Raw genomic sequence first — 20,728 nt, 5'->3', positions numbered from 1 at the left:
TCGATTAATCATATACATTTCTCCCCATTTTGATCACCAGGTTTAGATGGTATGTTGCTGTTTGTATTCTTTAAATATCGACTCTTAGATACATTACTGGTAATATTCTCAAGACATTGTAAGAATGCAAGGCACCCCTAAATATTTTCTTCTCTTCTCAAGAATGTTCGATTTGGAGGTTATTTGGACGTTAAGTATTGACAGGACATTCAAGTGGTCCAAGAATACCAAGCATGCGCTGGTTAAAGCGCGTATTCAGGCAAAATGAAAGCTACTACGATGACAAGAAAGGGGAAGATTTATTAGTTAAAATCTACTACGATAAGTATGTAAGTGGCAAATATCAGAAGTAGTTTTTATACAAATTCTATGTTTTCCTGATGAACCATATACAAGATCCATATTCAAGAATAGGATTGATACAAATTTTTAAAACGTACAAATATACAATAATATTTTGAACTCGGACTTTAATTGTGCTATCAGCAGATTAACTCCAGTCTAATAAGGTATGTAGTCCACGGCTTGCTAGTCCACAGTCGTTTCTTATCGATAAACATGTAAATTGAGTAAAATTATAATATGCCTAAGGCAAACAAGCCGTCTGTTAAACTAGGTCGATTGTCGACAGAGAAAGGAAGAACCTCCCACTGAAATACTTGGTACATGCTTGGCTCTTGTGCTACCTAACGGACTTTGACATCTTAAATTGTTTAACACGTCGAAGTTGTGGACGAAATAAGAATTCTCAGTGCTGTAAAAGTGGCAGCGTGTCTTCCCACAAGTTGGAAAAGTTGCCTGCGGTATTGGGCAGATTGTGATGCAGAGTTCACCCTTGCAGTTTGGTTTTCTGAATATTTTAAAACATAAGTCTTTGTTAAGTCATCGCAACCAGAGAGATGGTTTATATACAACGATCAGTCGAATGATGACATATAACCATCAGATTATTTTTGGGGAACATTCCATCTTGATTGTATTTACAGTTACAGTTTCGTCAAACTTTCTGTCTAAGACAACGCCAAAATATTTTATTCTTCAACTGAATTTTAATGGTTCTTCCAAACGAAAATAATATTGGTGATATCCATGAGTGGAGTCAAGACCAATTCTGGCTGTGGATCATTCGAGTCTCGATCAATTGTCCAAATTGTATTGACACTAAGCCTTCAATCCATCTTGGTTCAGCATTAAGTTACGAATCCAGACGGATGTACATATGGCGACATTTCTTTGCTGACAGAGTGGTTGACATTACTGTCGTTTATTTCTTGGGGTTAGATATCGTGATATCGTGCGAACGGAACATCAATATGCATGTTGCGTTCAACATTTTGGAGGTAGTTTTTGTGCTTTGAACAGCAAGGGGATAAGGTAACTTCCATGTAGCTGTGGCATTTGTAGGCGGAGATAAACAACTAAGAGTGCTGTAGTCGAGTGAGCTCGACAACGATATACGCGGAACCCAGTTGTACATTTATTCTAGTTTTATTGTGAAATTTGCCTTTAAGAAGTTTATCACCAAAATGCGAGCTGCTCTGCAAGTGCCTGCTGCAGCCAAACACGTGAATATTTATACATACATACATACATACAAATATACGTACACAATCGTAACGGGGCTCTGCAGCATACACACAAAAACATATTGATGCTCGCGACGATTATCAAGCCATCGCTTTCTCACAAATGCGCTCGCATATTGATGCACACAGAAAATGCTGGCAGCTGCTGATAGAACTTAGATCAACATGAGAATATAAAAAAAAATGTTTTGCGATTTCGTTAAGAATTATTATTATGTATTATCATTATTAAATACCTTGGGTAGCAGCAAACGTAGTATACCTTTGTAGTCGGTTTGATGTAGAGAACAAAATAATTTCAAGATTACTTTTCAAAAATATAGTTACTATGTTGTCACTTATCGATATATCGATAGAATGTCAACATCTCTAATAGCCACCCCAAAAATTATTGTATTGATTGTGTTTTGCTCAAGCGATTGTTTTGCCGTTAAATAAATTATAAAATTGTTTACTTGTGGAGAACGTCACAATCTTAAATATAGTGTTAAATGTTCCAGGTAAAAATATGCTTTCAAAGTTCGTATATTACGGTTTTGCATTCTGAATAAATATTAAATCGTGCGTACATTTGTTTGTTTGCCAAAATGAATGTTTTTGTGCATATTTATAAACATACATATTTATATATATGGTGCATGTAGATATGCATATATGTATGCATTTTGATACACTCAAGTATTTATAGTCATTTAAATGTGCATACATATAAGAAATTACTTACATATATGTAACATATTCCTAAATGTGGAATGAGAAGGCTGTTCCTTTTTTAGTATCTAGCAAAGGCTCTACTGTTAATCATCTGTCGTGCCGAACAAATTTTACTAATCATAAAATATCACAGTTATGTGCGGAATTTCTAAGTTAGTTGATATTCATTTTATATATAAATATGTGCTTCAAATTAATTCGATCTTTAAAGAAATGACCTTAAGATTTTATGAAAACATGGCACTTGGGTCAATAAAACTGAATTAAAAGGAAGTTTATGAGTAGAGTTCATACTGTTTGGATAGTTTACCGCCCTTGGGGTTAATATATTATACTATATCTCGGTCTTTCCACCGTATGGAAATGTGTATAAATGTGGAGTTTGTGTGAATAATATGTTTTAACTTTCTCTCTTAGGATCAGCTGGAATTGTTATAAGTTGATTGTTCTGTTTTAACACAATAACGAATTCTAGCAAAGCAAAAGCTGCATCAAGCTTTAGATTTGGGATACAATCTTTGCCAAATTCCTCATAAGATTACGAACAGATGAACACGGCAGAGGCGTCTTGCTCAGACTTGGTTTTCCTCTATTGGAAATAAATATTTTATTCTGATACCTTAGTTATCTGTCCTCTATGCAAATCGTTTTGATGAATGAATTGCTGACGTTGCGCTCATTGAATGAGACATCTTTGACCCCATAAGGGCGGCTGAATTAGCTCCACTATGTCATATGGCTGTATAGGGACTATCGTCCAAAAGATGATATTTTGTATCAGAGACATTTTGAATTGCCAAAATATCTTTCAAGTCAGTGTGTGGTTGATATTTCTTATGCTGATACTTTTTTTTCAAACAATTATTAGCATCGCACTACTCTCTAGCTTATAAATAGAATTTTTTAAAAATCGAGGTTTACTTTACTTTCTTCAGTGAAACTACTACTACTGCGAAAATTACAGCTTTTTAGTTCTTATGGTTATGGTTTTAAGTCGATCGAATAAAGTTAATAACGGCCATTCCAAACGTCACACAAATATCGACTGGGATAAATCAGTATATATATATTTTCACATTTCGGCGGAATGGTCTACTCAGAGCATCTAGTTTTTAACCACTATTTCAGGAGCAGTGTCACGTTACCTGAGTGCAATCACGGACGCACTTTCTCTATTACCAACACTAATAGTTGAACAAATAGTCCTTGGCTCGATCTCCAACAATTCTCCTAGCAACAAAACAGATTCAGTCATAATTCATGGTGCCTTTCGGTGTTCCCATCATGATTCATGGTTCCTATGGGTGTTCTTTTCCCCCTGCTCACAACCATCTTAACCTAAACTAACCTACTTGCACTGTTATTGTACTTAAGGATGTTTTATATATATATATCCGATATTTTTATTATGTTGAAGACTTAAATATTGTTTGTTTCTTCTAGCGGCTTGAAAATCACAACAGACTCATATAGTGTAAGTAAGTACTACTATCATTTTGACATTCAAATGTTTACATACCAGTGTGTATAAAATTCGCAGATAACACTATATATAACAAATAATAATAAAATTTGAATTACCTCATAATATAGCTTGGCGGCCAAAACCATAAAATACAATAATTTTTTTTTGTATGTTTAAAAGTAATCTTTGATACATCCAAAATATTTATATTTGTATTTATCTATTTAATGCAGGCATTAAATTACATTAGTCATGATCCTTTTATAAAAGTGTAGTACTATTGTACTCTCTACCTCTTATCTTGACTATGACAGCGGAGTAAATTAATCTTTCTGAGCGAATTCGGTAGTGTCGTCAATTCTTCCGGCTTAAAACTTGTTTGTTCTTAAAGATATGATATTTGAATTCTTTATGTACTGACAAAAAAATTATTATTATTAATTATTATTATTAATAATCAATCAATAATTTGGTTTTTAAAATGAACAATCAAATTATAAATTTAAATTTAGGTATGGTCAGGAGGGCTACTGCTGAGAAAGCCATACAGTTTGTATGTAAGTAAAAACGTATGTAATGTTAAGGTACATAACGAGCACTCTTCGCGAAAAGAACTTTGTTCGGATTCGGGGTGGCAAACTACAACAGACAAATAATACGGATTGGTCTGAAGAGAAAACAGTGTCGCGATAAATAATAAAAACAAAAATATATAACACAGCGGCTAACACAAACAAATAGTTTTACTAGCATTACGTTGTTCAAATAGAATCCTCATACTCGGATCTTAGTGGTATCACTGAGCTTAATAAAGAGAATGTAGGGCTATCAAAAGGCTTCACAGTGATACGGATCGTTTTAGGTTTTGTTTTATGATTTTGTACAATACATCGCAACCGTTGTAGATTTTAATACTCTGATATCATGATCAGATAATAATAATTTTTGTCAGTCTGTCTTTCCGATCGATATCATATATGTATCTCGAAGTGTAAATCTATATAACTTATATAGTGTTACTAGTCATCAAACTGTACATTTTTCGTCGCCTTTAAGGAGGCGGGTTGGGCTAGGCTAATCTTCAGAGAAGATTCCTAGTAACCAACCTTCCATTTTTGTTAACTTTATCTTCAGAGAAGATTCCTAGTAACCAACCTTCCATTTTTGGTAACTTTATCTCTTGAATTGGGGGATATGTCAACCTTTTCGAATTATGGAAGCATGTCTGGACGTGGTCTGAATTGTGTCCGGTTTTTTAATTGTGTTACGCCTAATATACCTTTTAAAAAAGGTGATTCCTGCCTTCAAAATGTGTGAGATATACGGTTTGATCGATTTACATATATTTTGGTTTTTTCGATCCATTAAGGGTGTTACCGGTTACTAATATACCTTCCAAATTTAGCGATTAGCTCGGAAACTGTGGAAAATATAAGCATTTTAGATCTTTAGAATCTAGTCTTTGAAGAACAGCGCCAATAATCTACTAATTAAATTTGGTTACTAACTTGAAAATTGTGGTAGATTTGTGGTGTTATCGATTTGCGATTATCGATTACCTATTATCCTAATAGATATATAACTCTAATTTTATCTCCTCGAACATCCAATTTTCAAGTCTCTATCTTTAAAGTTGTCGAAAAAAAAGTTTTACAACACCAATATACTTTTATATCTTCGGTATCAGGGCTTAAAAATTACATATTTTTCAGAAAGTTTTAATAAATACACGCTCTCCTAGATTTTTGTGCTTGCTATTTCAATAAGTAAATATATTTTTATCAACAACTTCTGTATCAATCGTAATCTATATAAGGTCAGAAGTTTGCAATAGTATGCTTATGTGTTCCTATTCTTAAAATGTACAGTTTTCATTACTAACGGTAATGGGTCTTAATTAATATTTGGGAAACTGGAGAAGTTATCGATAGAATAAAATAACTGAATTGCACATATGGTATACAATAACTTGAAAGCTAGCTTTTACCCTTTTCAGATTGCGACATTCATACAGACGTAAATTTCTAAACCGACCGTCTGTTAATGCCGATCAGGAATATATATGTATACTTAATAGGGTCGAAGATACTTCCTTCCGCTTTTTATAAAGATTTGCACACATTTATAAAAATCTGTCTTATTAATTTTTAAAAGATTTGCGAAAAATATTTTTTAAGATGGTTAACTTAAATATGTAAGTAAAAATGATATAGTCGAGAGATTTTGGTTTGGAGATGCCCTTATCAAATATCATATCTTTGTATTGGAAGAGTGTACATTTAAAACTGTGGCGTAATTACTATCGGGAATCTGTACTTTTTGATTGTTGCTAAACGGGAGAAGTTATCGATAGAATATAACAAACTTGGTCTGCGCCCATTATACAAGAACTCATATTCCAAATTGAAATCTTTGTGATCCGCATGCTCATGCAGACGGACGGATAGACGAACTTGGCTAGATTACTAAGAATATATGTACCGTATGTGGTTTGTCGTGCTTCCTTCTGCTATAGCTTTATACGTCTCCATTTTTACGTATTTTAAACGTGTTCAGAGCAAAAAATGGTGAACAAAATTATACATCTGGCTCTATTACTTTAAAGATAAATGCGTATTGATGATGAAAACCTAGATTCCGAATAGTTCTAAATTAGGAGTCTATCTTGAAAGTGAAACTCATAATCTTCGAAGTGAACAATACTTACAGACAGATGAACTAATGTCCATCTATATCGATTCAGTCTTTGATGCTAAAATATAATATTTATAATGAAAGTGCCTGTACAAATTTTTGTAAAACTTCATAAATAGAAAAGAAAGAAATAAATCTTAAACTTAGTCGAAGACATAGAGAAAAGTATCGTAGGTGGATCGTTAAACGAGACATCATAAGGTTTACAAAGGACACGAAAAAGTCAAGGCGTAATCATTTGTGAATGTTGGTTATCTAAAGTCAAAATCCCATAAAAATAGCTTTAAAGCTGAAAGTATTTTTATATGATATAGAAATCCGATGTAATTAAACAAAGCTCTTTAATCTTTATTAATTTTGGCATCTCAAGAAGATCGATAAGAGCATAAGGGTTTTATTTTAAAGATGTTCTGGTCTCTATCGAGTACTAATATTAAATTGTATTTAATATTGAATCGCTAAAGTACAAATATATGTTTTCAGTGGGTGCAAAATTATTTATGTTTTCATATAAACAGGGTTTATTAATGATTTATTTAATCCTTTTAATTTTTCATAATTTTTTTGGTAGGAAAATGTCGCTAGATGGACTGCTGGTATGAAATATTCACTGATATATTGCGTTAGCCAAATTGCTAAAATAATGTCTATGCCGGAATTGACCTGTAAGTAAATTTTCTGGTGCTAAATCAGAATGTTGTGTTTTTTTTTGTTTTAGTGAAGTAGAACTTACAATACTGTTAAATTTACTTTGATATATGTATTACAAAATAGACGGTTTTACTAATGTTATCTCCGATAATGACCATTGTCTTTACTATACCCATTCAAAATGATAATATTAGATTCTGCAAATGTATGCAACAGCAAACGGAGGTATCCGACCCCATAAGGAACACTTAAACTGAATAGCCATTTCCATCCGTCAATCTGCATCTGAGACTATGCGCTCCTTACATATCACTTAGTTTGGCATGGAAATATATTGTTACTGCCAGTGCTTACTGATATTACGTGCATTACTTAGGTGTAGTTTGAAAATGCAATCCAAAATGATATTAATTATTTTTATAAATTAATTTTTCATGATATAAATATTTTGCCAACAAACAATTAGAAAATGAATGACTTAATCGTTTTTGTTACTATTCGATTGGCCTTGAGCTTACTATTTAAGCTCGCGAAAATAAGTGGAAACTGAATTTTGTCCTGGAAATACCAGATGGAGTATTTTTGAATGAAGCAAACTTATTTGAAACATTTCAGGCACGATTGGTCTAAAATTAAAATCTTTTTACACACTTTAACGAAACTTATCAAGTATTTTAGTATTTTTATCATTTGAGCTTAAGCTAGTAAATAATCAATCCTATCGCTTTCATTAAAACAATCTGTGTGCAAATCTAATATTAAGTTAATTTAATTTTATCGATAAACTCTCCTGTCCCTGTCACCGTCTTGTTTCACTGCAGTGTTATAATTTTGGCAAAAGAAGTGAAATATCAATAGCCTGTCCGTATCTATATCAGTTCGTTAGTTGGCCTGTCTGCTTCTATGTAAACTTTTTTTGAAGCTCTCATCTCAAAATCCCGTCAAATCAGCTGTACAACACTTGACAATTATTTATCAAATTATCAAAAATGGAGTCTTATATAAAAACTATATTTCTTAGCATCGCCGAAAAATTAAAAAATGTGGCTTTAGCTGTGTCAAAGATTTTGATAAAATTAAATAAATGAATATTAAATATCGACTTAGTTGTCGGAAAACATTTTTGATAAAAAACTAATATTGGTACAAGTCAATTTTTTAAGATTATTAGTTAAATTTTGTTAAATATGTTTTGTACTTTATTTTGCCGATAGACATCGATGAACTTATTAACGTCAGTATTATTTACTCTACTTGTATTATAAATTTTTCAAGAATAATAACTAATGAAAAATAATATAAATATGTTTAAATTTAACAAATCACAATAATAAATAGACGCAAACTGTTTAAATTAAAATACCATGTTGGCAACCCTGTTGTCGTAAATAACAAGTTATTACTGTGTACAGAAAAAAATTGGTAACTCAATAATCAGCCTGTATACAGATAATTTTAGCGCATGCGCATCAGTCAATCTGTTTTAGTCCTTTGGTTCACTTAGCGTTAACAACTTACGGGGTAATAGTTTAATAAAAAACTTTCTAAAGCACTCGAAATAAAAATGCAATGTAAATACTGTAAAACAAATTAATACATATCGTAATCGTAACGCAATATTTTTAACAAATATTAATATTGAATGAACTTTTAATCACATATAATAACTCTTGAGAAAACGCGTAATAAATAGCGAGTTTAATCACAAGTCTCTTTATATTGATAAATAAAATATAAATTTATATCAATTGTTAAAAGTGAAAATCTACATATTCAATGGGGTGCTTAAGTAGTAAAGATCGCCTAACAAAAGAAGATATGGAGTTTTTGAAAACCCACACCCGTTATGATGAAGCTACTATAAAAGAATGGTATAAAGGATTTAAGGTGAGTTTCGCGCAGTTTATTAAATAAAACGATTTCAATTGTAACAATATGTGTTTGTATGTATTTTATGTAGCAAGACTGCCCCAATGGACGTTTGACTCCTGCAAAATTCGTTGACATGTATAAAATGTTTTTTCCATCTGGAAATGCAGAAGAGTTTTGTGACCATGTTTTTCGTACATTCGATATGGACAAAAATGGCTATATTGACTTTAAGGTAATTGCTTTAATAATATCGTTTGCATATGTCAAAAAATTTCAGTGGATTGGATTTTTGGATTTCATTATTACTACACATATTCATATTCATTAATTTTGTGATTTTATATATTAAAAGTTAAATAATAATAGTGTTAATTATACTAATTATTTATTTTGTTTTAATATTTTTATTTTATTTTAATTATTACGCTTATACATAAATCATTTGCTAAAATAAATTGTTTTCAAGTCATTTTATTACCTTTTAAACTCGTTATTCAATTAAATTATTTGTATCACAATACAAATAATAAAAACATCTGTTTTGTTGAAAAAAAAAATCATTAGAAGAAATAAAACAACACTGACTGTTTTCGATGATAGTCCTTGAAGATAATTTAAAATTTTAATATTGTGTACCACAACATTTTGTCATGCGTAAATATATAAATATATATATATATATATATATATAGGTTTCAAAATTGAATGTTAATTTTTTCAAAATTGTGCATAATCGTAGTGTATAACAACAGGATTTTTTTTTAAATTAATTACAATTTTAAATGATTGTTCCTTTGGATTTACGTGATAAATTTGTCCGATCGAACTGACTCCAACATATGCACATACTTGTGTACTGTCTATAGCAAATAGACATATGTGCTTTATTTTTCAAGAATATAGATTGATCAATGAGATATTTTCTTGCAAACAAAATAAATAAGCAGACGAACTGACATGGCTAAATTTGCTCGGCTTTAAATAATTGATTCGTATATATTATAAAGTAAATGGGATCAGAGATTTCATATTCTATCAGTTACAAATGAGAGTACACAAAAATATTCATTACAATTTAATATATTGACTTGTATATTGTATTATATATATATATATATATTCTTTGCAGGAATTTTTACTCGCAATAGATGTTACTTCTAGCGGCACACCAGAAGAAAAACTAAAATGGGCATTTAGAATGTATGATGTCGATGGTAATGGCGTTATTGACATTCAAGAAATGACTAAAATTGTTCAGGTATATACCATATCTAAAGTTAATTTAAAAATTGCCATATTGCTGGATTTAATTTTTGTAACCCTGCTGAAAGTTTTCAGTACCCATACTGCTATCCATGCACTTATTCTTTGTCTTTCGCAACCAGCGGTTCTATGTTAAAGACCATTACCCTAATAATAATACTTTTGTAAGTTGTAGAAGACGATCAAGTAAAATATCGTTAGGCACTGCATCCACACCAGAAAGAAGAAAAACGGCTACCCAGAGGTGGTATGCGGATCGAATCTCTTCAAAGACTGTTGGCTGATGAGGAAATGCTTAGAAGAACGGGAATTTGCAAAATACTATTATTTGTTTTTGGCGTACGGCTTTAAGATTTTTTTTACACTCGGTGTTCTAAACAATGAAGTCCATCGATTTATATCCTTGGGGTACACAGATGGGGTGCCTATAGATGGAGTGCCTATGTACCCCAAGGTATATTTATGTCAAATTATAATTATATAAACAAAAGGGCTAAACTTATTATTAAATATTTATTTTAGAATACAAAAGAAAACAGATCAGTTGTTCGCACATTCGGCTTTGAATCAAATATGATTCTCACTCTCTCTCTCTCCCTCTCTACATTAAATTTTGCTTTTCTCCACTTTATTGGGAGAACGAAACTGAATATTGGCCTTAGCATAATCAAAACTTTGCTTCAATATTACCTTTATATCCTGGACCCATTAAAACAAAGTATCATGAATTTGCCTATGTAGGCAGATGGAAATGCTAAATCTAAATATAGAAAGAAATTAAACTGGCAAGCGATTAAAGATTTTCGATAGCAATCAACACAAGAGTTAAAACTATAAGAGCTATAATTATTTATGTACCGTTCTTGGATTGAAACCTTAAAATCCAATATACATACCTACCATTTATATGTTTTTTGACAACGATATGATCAGCCCTTGAGATACCTTTCTTACATGCAAAATCGCAGATTAGGAAGATACCTATTGTGCTTACTAAAGAACCTTTACATCTAAAAACCAAGCAAAGTAGATTTTAGCATTTTACAAAGATCAGGGTCAACAAATGTACAGGAGCCTGATCTTTGTGTATTGCTAAACCTGATTCCTCGACATTCAAGTGAGTTGTGGAGTACCTACTCCTTTTCATGCTGCAGCAAGCAAAACCTTTAGATATCCGCATTTAACTTACACAATGCGATGTCCATCTTAAAACCTATCGGCAAATTGCTGCCACCAAATGACTAGGTGGCATGATAAAGTATTTTCTGGCTTAAGTCATAAATTTCGTAAGATTCCAAGATGGCAGCAAAAATGAGTATATTGGTTCCCATTATACATATAGAAATTCCGGACTAGTGACCAAAATTCCGATCTTTGAAGAAGGTTACCTATAATGTAGTGCTATAACCTACCTTCCAAGCCTAGCTTCTAACTTTTAAGTTGTGGAAATATATGTTACATTTTTTTAAAATTTACTTTTCGAGGTATATCGACGATCGATCTCTAACTAAAAGTAGGTGCTCGCATAAAAATTGTTTGTGGATCAGAGTATTGTACAAAAGAATGTACATTTTTAGATATTTTTTGCATACCGGATTGAATCTCTCTGGTTGTAGTCAATTGAAGAGACATTAGCAGCTAGGAAAGAAATTTAAATAAAGAGAGAAATGTATTAGTATGGTTTTTTGCCCAATGACTATTTCTCTGACAATTTGCAAAGTTTACCGAATAGCGGAACATCTGCAATGAAATGTAAACAGTGGGAGCGATGCCAACCCACTTATATTGATCGGTCTTCAGTATCAAAGAGTTATAGTAATGAAAATAAAATATTGTAGAATGAATACTTACAAAATGGTTGACATAAGTCTGAATGGGGAAAAAATTAAGCAAATTGAAATTTAAATTTAGTAGAATTTGAATTTTATACTAACAATGGCTATCGTTTTAGGCAATCTACGACATGCTAGGAGCATGCTCATCAAATCGTCCTGCTGACTCTGCAGAGGAGCGTGCAAAAAATATATTTGCTAAGATGGATGAAAATAATGATGGTCAATTAACTCAAGATGAATTTTTGAAAGGATGTTTGCAGGATGAAGAGTTGTCTAAAATGCTGGCCCCTTAAATATTTATATCCCATAATATGTGTGTATTTGATGAAATCAGTAATGAAATGTATAAATATTTAATTTATATTTCTTATACTAAAATTATATAAAAATATTGAACATCATTTAAATTGTTTCATTCACTGGTTGTTTGTAATTTTTTTTATTATTTATTTTATACAGTCGACATAAATATGCTGTCGAATTAAGTGCAGAAGCATTACAAACTAAAAGGACATGCACACAAACGAATTCTCAATTTTAAACGAATAAATTATTCACAAAAGCGCTGCACCCTTCGGTAATTCAACTGTGTAGGGTATAAGAGGTAGTAAATTTATATTTTGAACTCGGCTAGATAAACACTCACTGACGGAGACAAATTAATTTGTGAAAGTATTTGCACTTTGACCACTTTGGTCTAGAGTGTTTCTCCCTAATAATCGAGCTATATCTAGTCCAATCATTTGCAGGAATGCAATGATTTTCAATACATACAAAACCTCATATCTTTAAAATTGAAGGTTGTACCTTTTGACTCAGTGCGTCTTGTTTGCACTCTATATTGAGTATTTTTGACCATTTGCTAAATTTAGATCTGTAAAAGTACGGTTAAGTCAAAGTGCCCATCTAGCTACTGCGTAGTTTACAATGAGAGCATCGATGTTAGTACCTTTGAAGATAGCCCAGATTTACACTAGAAAGAAATTTACAGCGATAACAGATAGATACGCGAAGTCATCGTTACGTCAAAAATTGAATCTGCAGAGGTTCAGGTCCAATAGTGACTTATTGTGCTTCTTGAATACAGGAGCTGGTATGAAAACAAGCTTATTTTCTCTCCATGTTAATAACTAATGGTTCGTAGTAAAGCAGTCTGTAAAAATTACGCACAGTCAAGCTATTATAGAGGCTGATTTCGAGCTCAGTCGGAAAGATCTTGTCTTGCAGGTTACTTATACGGTTCGAAGGAGCGTTTTCTAGAGGAAATGTTACTTGCAGGTTGGTATGCACATAGGTCGGGATTGGTTTCAATACTGCCGCCAAGGATGTTCCAGAAGGTCCTCTTTGGTATTCTGAGTACTCATTTTGTAGATACTGAGTTACGTCTTGTAAAATGGACTGATATTGCTGAATAGAAGTCTGGTTTGGTGTAATTTTGTTTTCTTGGTAACCTCATGTAAAACCCCTAAGTTGATTGACAACCCTTTCTCTTGTCCATTTTTAGTCTTGTTGCGTGTTGTGTATGGTGAAGTCATCAGTGTAACCTTGAAACAAGTGTGTCAAGCTTAGAGATCAGTTTGTTATGTCTATTTCTGACATTAAGTAAATTTCAGGGGCTGCCGTGTTTTCCCTGACTACTTTCTATTTGCTACCATAACCATAAGGAGAAGTGGCAAATGCAACATCCTCCTGACCGAAGGGACTGGAATAGTGGAAACATTTCAAGAACTATTGCAGTCCATATTAATCTCTAAATTGGTCGTGGATACTTAGAAATGTCTTAAACAATTATCTTTAGAAAACTGGGTCAGTTCTTCTGAGTGCTGCTGTAAAACGAAAAAGGAGAGAAAACTTTTGGAATACTATTTCGGGGCTACAACTATTAAAAAGCAAGTTCTTTCTTCGCTACAATCAAAATTTGAAAAATAGATTAGAATAATCTGCGAAACTTGGAAGCTCTCACTGTCTTAGAGCTAGTCTGCGGTCGACTGAAACATTCTCAAATAATAATAATATGACCAGATTAAGATTTGTTTGTAAATTCTATCAAATATGTCCTTTTAACTTGTTGCATTTATTTGCACTACTCTAAGATACCGCTAATAGCTAAGGGACATAATTGACACATATATATATATATTTTTTTATAAATTTTGGACATCCACCATGTATACAATTTTAAATAAAACAGATGAATTTGCCATTTTGCTAATATATAAATTTAATATTTACAGAAATCACTATAATGAAATCAGCTTCAAAAAATGGGCAAGCAAAATAGTAAACTCAAGCCAGAAGTTTTGGAAGATCTTAAGCAAAATACAGAATTTACAGGTAAATATGTTATAATTAAAAATACGACTTCCGAAGCTTGGGAAAAGTTTCCGTTAAGACTTCCAACTAAGTTTTAATGGATATAAGTTGATAGTAATTTCATCAGGATTTGTTATGAAACTCAGAAGCTGTTAAAAAAAAACCCAATGTTTGTATATAGATTGAAACAAATTATATTGTATCGGTGTTTTTATTTTTACAGATTAAATCTGTAGTCACAAGAAATGTAGTGATAAATACATATATGCACAGTTGATTGTGTTTTAATCGGCTTAACATAATTTTGACAAAATTTACATACAATAGTGATGCGGCAGATCACATTATCATTAACAAAAGGTATGTCGTGGGTGAATATTTTGTATAAGTAGGGGCACAAACCACTCCACTGAAAGGTCATGTCGACGAGAAAACTCCTAAAGATATGAAACAATTGAGCGATGACCATGCCGTTGATCTTGCAGAGAAGTCCATGCTCGTGTACCTACTGGATATCCAAGTAAATAGCCACAAAGTACTCCATCAAGAGCAAACTTGCTCCTGCGGTCTAAAGCTAATGAAACCAGTGAATTGAGCTTCTTACTAAAGGAAAATCAAGGATTTTCCTGTGCACACAGTGTTCCGAAGTGTTATCTTACCGAAGATTGGCAGTAGACTTAACCGGCGGTTCTTCAGGGTAGCTGACAGCTTTTCACACTATTTGGAATAGCAGGGCCTTCGTGTCTTTCGGCGACAATTGCTTTTCTTCTAACGGGCGTAGAGCAAACGGCTGGCAGCGTTTCTTAGAGATACCTGGTCCAGGAAGCATCTCTTTTGCGGGCAGTGACTTTGAGGAGTCACTTTGCTAGTTTTATGTGTTAAGTGAAGTTTGAATATTGATCCATAGTTTTCTCCAACAACCAGGCTTCTCTTCTGAATGTGTAGAGTTAGAGATCTTGCAAAAGATGCGATCAACCCTAAGATCATTGGTGCAGAAATTCTCTCCTCAGAGGGGAGAGTATGGAGGCTGTCCACATTCGCTGTGAGCTGAAGATCGGTTTAAACAAATATTAAGCAACCTTATAAATATGCCTATATCCCAAATAAGGGCGACGAACCTAGCCCTATAAAGGGTTCTCTGCACTGAAAAGTATTGGCTATACCTTTCTAAACAAAAAAGCCCAAGCACGGCGGTGAGTGTGCGGGTAGAAAGACGGTCTGCAAGTGTCCAAACTTTGCGCAGACCATTTCGTGCCTCTGTCCTCGGATGCGTAACACCCACAGAGCCGGTACTTGGAGTTATAATGCAGGTGATGGTGCAAAAGATCCTGCTTGATCAGAAGAAACACACCTCCTCTGAGAAGATTTCCTGGATTGCATAGCCTTCCATTTTGTATTATGCTACAAGCTTTCCATGATCCAACCCGTAGTTACTTCATTATCTGGTCTCTTTTGCCAGTCTCTGTCGTTGACGAATCTGTACAGCCCACAGATCTTAAATACTGAATAGTATTCCTGCAACTGTTAAGATTAGAGCTGCTATTGACTGCTGAAATACATAGAGTTTGCTGGCCAGGGATTCATCCTGTTCAGAAATGACTGCTTGCTTGCTGTTGTTGGTGTACATGTATGTGTCGATATGGATTTCCTGGCCAGACAGTATTTTGAATGGATAAGGTAAACTCTAGAAAATTAGCCGAGGTAGACATAGTCTTAATTTTTTTCAAATAGCTTTGTTAATTATATTATTATTTATTATATTGATATATAATATAGCAAAGAAGATATGATAGATATAATGATATAATAAAGATAAGAGAATTATGAGAAATGAACATTTTTGTTTCACAACATTTTATCCTTTGCATTGCGTTGATTTCGGTATGTTCGATTCGGTTTAAAATTGTAAATTCGTCCACAAATTAGGCTATTAATTTGAACTCGAATGCAACATCCGAAAATACGTGTATGCATGTACGTAAATGACTTTAATCAATGCTTTTTGTTTTCAATATATTTATTTTGAAATTAATTATTTACATTTGTATATTCTTTTTCACTTTTTTTTGCAGATGCTGAGATTCAAGAATGGTATAAAGGCTTTCTAAAAGATTGCCCGAGTGGTCACTTGTCGGTAGAAGAGTTTAAAAAGATTTATGGAAACTTTTTCCCATATGGAGATGCAAGTAAGGTAAATATCATATTTTATATTTTATAATGGAAAATAAAACAGTATTAAAGTAAGTCGTTAAAGAAGAGCGTGTGTATGTGTACATTTGTTTTGATGTTTACAGGGACATAAAACGCAATTCTCGGCATGTGTTCATGAAACTTTTTTAGCGATAATTTAATGCAATTACAGCATGGATTTTCAAGACTTGAAAGCAAACCACTTCCATCGACTGTTGACGATGAGTCCTTCCGTTAACGTTTTCCACCGTGGCCGTCCTTTGATATAGAACGAAACAAGGTCGAAGATGAGCCCGAAACAATCGAATGCAGTCTATGTATTGATGTTATAATATCTCCATCTGGCAAACCGCATGAAGTCACATTCTTCAATGAATGCGACGAAAAAAACGGAAGAAAGAAAAATACATGCACACATTATTATGTGCTTATGATATATTAAAAAAAATTAAATGACACACATTCGCATAGAGAAACAGCAGCGAACAAGAGCTTCGCAGTAGCATTTGGAATAATATACTTTCTGATGGAAGCACAAAATGCAAATACAGCCACCAGATATTCGATTTTCATAATTTGCTGGCTTAGCGTCGCGATCTTTTAACAAAATTTGTAAAGAATATTTTAGTTTTGTTGTGAAGTTTGTAACGCGTTGAGGGTGACTTCTCCGACCTCACAAAGCATATGTATTAAATCAAGTCTGTTTTTTTCAAACTAATCTTTCATTGGATTCCTGAGTTCGGCTTTTTTATTTTTTGAGCAATTTTATGGTATTATTATCATTTTTTGGTTTTCTGAGATATTTTACCCAGAGTCACCAGCTAAACATGTTGTATAAATAAATGTATTTTTTATCAGTCGAGTCGATATAGTCATTCGTTATAGTATAGTCTGCCCACCTATCTATGTGATACTAAACAAATTCATCTCAAGTTATCATAAAGCTATCAGGCACTCGATGTTGTACTGATCCGAACAGCAGTATAAACTATCGCTTGTAAGATTCTAGTGACGAGTAACATATTGGAGGTTCAACATCGGCCTACTATAGCATATAGTTCCTATGAAAACTAGATGCACATTTTTTTTAAACATTTTTGTAAGTGAATATGGAAATTTATTAATTTTTGCCTGGCATGTGGAATTCAATATAATTTATGTGTTTCAATTAATTAATTAATTTAAAGTCACCTTTATAAATGAGACAAGGGAAAGTATTGCACTTACACTTTCAATTGCAGCTACTACATTAGGAATTAGAACACCTAAACTATCAAAAAAAATCAATCGAATAAATGGAATAAAAGTCAAGAATTGTGCGCTGCTACCAGAAGTTAAGTTTGAGTAGGTTTGGGAAATTTCTTGGGATCGAAAGTGTTCCACATGTGATTGAATTCCGCCTCAAATGTGTTGACCAATTTCGGATTCCAGCTGATGAACATAATCTCCCAGTTGGCAGTACAGTTGAGGGTACCGTTCATCAGCATACCGCCGAATGTGAACTGTGGTGGCCACAACTGCTGCGCCAACTTCGTCAAATTCCTTCAACATGCACGCCGTCATCGCTCACACAGAATTTGTAATGCATAATGGAGCGGGACGTTACGGTTCGCACCAGGACCCCCAACGTAACTAGACTGCTGATGGCCGCACCCATACTGTACGACGGATGCTTGTTGAGGATGATGCGCACACTGACGTCGCTCCTACGGGCGGCCAGCAGGGCCCGCACCACGTTAACCGAGTTGAGAGCATTCATGACCAAGCCGATGCTATACATGGTTCGACCCAGTTCCTGGATGAGTCTTTCCACCAGACAATCCACGCAGTTTTCGTCCGTACAGATGAATCTGGTGCCTGCCTGACTGTGCTTTCGGTGCTCCTGCAGACACTCGTTGACATCTCATACAGCCATCGCTGAGGCTTCGATTGATTGCGCACTAGTTTGCCGAAGTGCCACAGGGTAACTGGAAATTGAAACACTTTTGTAAACATTATTTGCGTTTGTTTACACTGCTTACTATTTGGATATGGCAATATTTTACTTCTAACTTGTAATCCCATTGAAATTTTGACTGATATATTTTGACATCATTTTGACACTGATATATGATTATCACATGTTATCAATTAGGGATAAAAATATAAATATGAACAGATGGAAGCCGGTTTGAGATGGTACTTGACGATGTGTCTTTTTTAAGGTATTGCAGTATACCAGCGATAAAATCGGATTAAAAAATCAAGAAAGTTCTTTTCTACTTTGCAATTATATATATAAAAGTCAATACCAGATTATGATAAATCCAATAAATATTATTGAGCTGCATTAAAAAATTTGTCTTGCTCATATAGCTTCGACAGAGCTCATCGATTAAAAATAAGATTTACACTTTAAAGGATTTGGATGTCTTTATAAGTGTATTACCCATTTTGTGCTAAAATTTTATATTATTCCGAATGCAGAATGTTTCAATTTAGTGGCAATAATATATCTTTTTAGTTTGCAGAGCACGTGTTTAGAACATTCGATGCAAACGGCGATGGAACGATCGATTTTAGAGAATTTTTATGCGCATTGAGTGTAACATCTCGGGGAAAACTGGAGCAAAAACTGAAATGGGCGTTTTCAATGTACGACTTAGATGGAAACGGATACATATCGAGGCAGGAAATGCTTGAAATCGTAACGGTAAATAACTTTCATATATACATATATACATTACATAACTATTAGCACACTGAAACATACCATGATCAGTATTATCTATATCACAAAATTTCAACCTTTATCGATCTTTAAAGTAGGCTATTTAAAGATCAATGGAAATTTTTTATTTTGCCGCGCCTACCAGCACCCTGCAAATTGTCAAAAATGTGAAAAAATATGCCAGCGCAAGCTCACCCTACGCTTCTACTCTATTATTTTTTAAGAAGGTGTTCAGAGCAACGCTCAAAGTATGCACGACTAGAATTTTTGTCAGTTGAATGTCTAATGATCAGTAAATTCTGTATAGTAAATACAAAGATATATTAATGGAATGTAGAATGAAAAACGGTTCAAATGAAATCAGTTGCGGCGATTTTTAAACTTTTTAGTTTAGGAAATCATACATTTGATGATAATTTATGTATATATTAATTTCATTGAAAAATATTTTCAGGCAATATATAAAATGGTTGGATCGGTCATGAAAATGCCAGAAGATGAGAGCACTCCTGAGAAAAGGACGGATAAAATTTTTCGTCAAATGGATAGAAACAAGGACGGAAAGTTAAGCCTGGATGAATTTATAGAAGGTGCAAAAAGTGATCCTTCAATAGTGCGGCTTTTACAGTGTGACCCGCAGGCACATTAGTTTAAATAATAATATAACACAAGCAATAAACATTTAAACGTGAATTCATTTATTATTGTTTTGCATAAATAATGTACTCTAAGCAAATATAAAACATAAAACAGACTAAGATTTTCTATTTTATTCTGTATACGAATGTGTACAAATAAACTCAATCTCAATAAAAGTCAATTAATAATGGATTAAGGATTCTAGGGTTAATGTGTGTATACAAAATGGTAATGAAGTATTCATTTAACACTTTCAACGATAAGATACAGATTTCTCATTAGTGGAGGGACGTCTATCGCTTCCAAGAGCCTCAATTATTGAAATTGTGTCAGGCATAATTTTGTGATGTTAGTTGCATCAATTATTTCTTACTGTAATATGTCAGGAACAATGTACAGCATATATAACCACATCGTTGGAAGCAGAAAGTGATAAGGCGATGCAACCAAAGCCGCCAACATTTTTATTGCCTGTATACAGAATAACGTTTACACAAATACCAGACCCTGACGGAATTTGAAATTTATAGGTATAGCAGGGCACCTGCTTGACGGACTGCGGTCGAAGGAAACATATATAAATGGGCTTTACAGTGTGTCTAGTGGCATCAGTAGAGGACGAGGCAGCCGTAAGTCGGTAGCTGTATCAATCGCGGCCAAGGCGAATTCATCGGTGTAAGATCATTGCCGAGTCCCGCTGTGCCAAATGTGCAAGATCTGAAGAACTGAAGAACAACTTGCATCATGGGACTACAGCTCCGATTGTTATCGGCAAATTGACTTCTAAGTTGCAGCT

General features: G+C 33.4%; 2 protein-coding genes across 7 annotated transcripts; both read left to right on the top strand.

Annotated features, from left to right (window-relative positions):
• Positions 1 to 2,056: 2,056 nt before the first annotated feature.
• On the top strand, positions 2,057 to 12,418 carry LOC6558904 (neuronal calcium sensor 2). Of its 4 annotated transcripts, none has more exons than XM_032735528.1 (6): positions 2,057 to 2,086; positions 3,744 to 3,778; positions 8,869 to 8,997; positions 9,071 to 9,214; positions 10,112 to 10,240; positions 12,197 to 12,418. In XM_032735528.1, exons 3-6 carry the CDS (start codon positions 8,887 to 8,889, stop codon positions 12,371 to 12,373), a joined length of 561 nt encoding a protein of 186 aa, XP_032591419.1. In that variant the 5' UTR covers positions 2,057 to 2,086; positions 3,744 to 3,778; positions 8,869 to 8,886; the 3' UTR covers positions 12,374 to 12,418. The 4 variants fall into 4 exon arrangements, with proteins under 4 accessions (XP_032591419.1, XP_032591420.1, XP_032591424.1 ...); XM_032735529.1 differs by having other exon boundaries at positions 2,060 to 2,086; positions 3,744 to 3,774; XM_001985611.2 differs by lacking the exons at positions 2,057 to 2,086; positions 3,744 to 3,778 and adding an exon at positions 7,060 to 7,124.
• Positions 2,059 to 19,991, top strand: LOC6558081 (neurocalcin homolog). Of its 3 annotated transcripts, none has more exons than XM_032735511.2 (6): positions 2,059 to 2,086; positions 3,744 to 3,774; positions 14,315 to 14,414; positions 16,466 to 16,584; positions 19,087 to 19,275; positions 19,748 to 19,991. In XM_032735511.2, the coding sequence occupies exons 3-6, from the start codon at positions 14,345 to 14,347 to the stop codon at positions 19,940 to 19,942; spliced, it is 573 nt and encodes a 190-aa protein (XP_032591402.1). In that variant the 5' UTR covers positions 2,059 to 2,086; positions 3,744 to 3,774; positions 14,315 to 14,344; the 3' UTR covers positions 19,943 to 19,991. The 3 variants fall into 3 exon arrangements, with proteins under 3 accessions (XP_032591402.1, XP_001985646.1, XP_043071728.1); XM_001985610.3 differs by having other exon boundaries at positions 2,063 to 2,086; positions 3,744 to 3,778; XM_043215793.1 differs by lacking the exons at positions 2,059 to 2,086; positions 3,744 to 3,774 and adding an exon at positions 7,061 to 7,124.
• The last annotated feature ends 737 nt before the right edge of the window (positions 19,992 to 20,728 follow it).

Source organism: Drosophila grimshawi, unplaced genomic scaffold, assembly GCF_018153295.1.
Source record: "Drosophila grimshawi isolate 15287-2541.00 unplaced genomic scaffold, ASM1815329v1 contig_78, whole genome shotgun sequence".
Classification (NCBI taxonomy): Eukaryota; Metazoa; Arthropoda; class Insecta; order Diptera; family Drosophilidae; genus Drosophila; species Drosophila grimshawi.
Note: the sequence above shows the minus strand (reverse complement) of the source record. Positions and strands in the feature narration are given on the sequence as shown.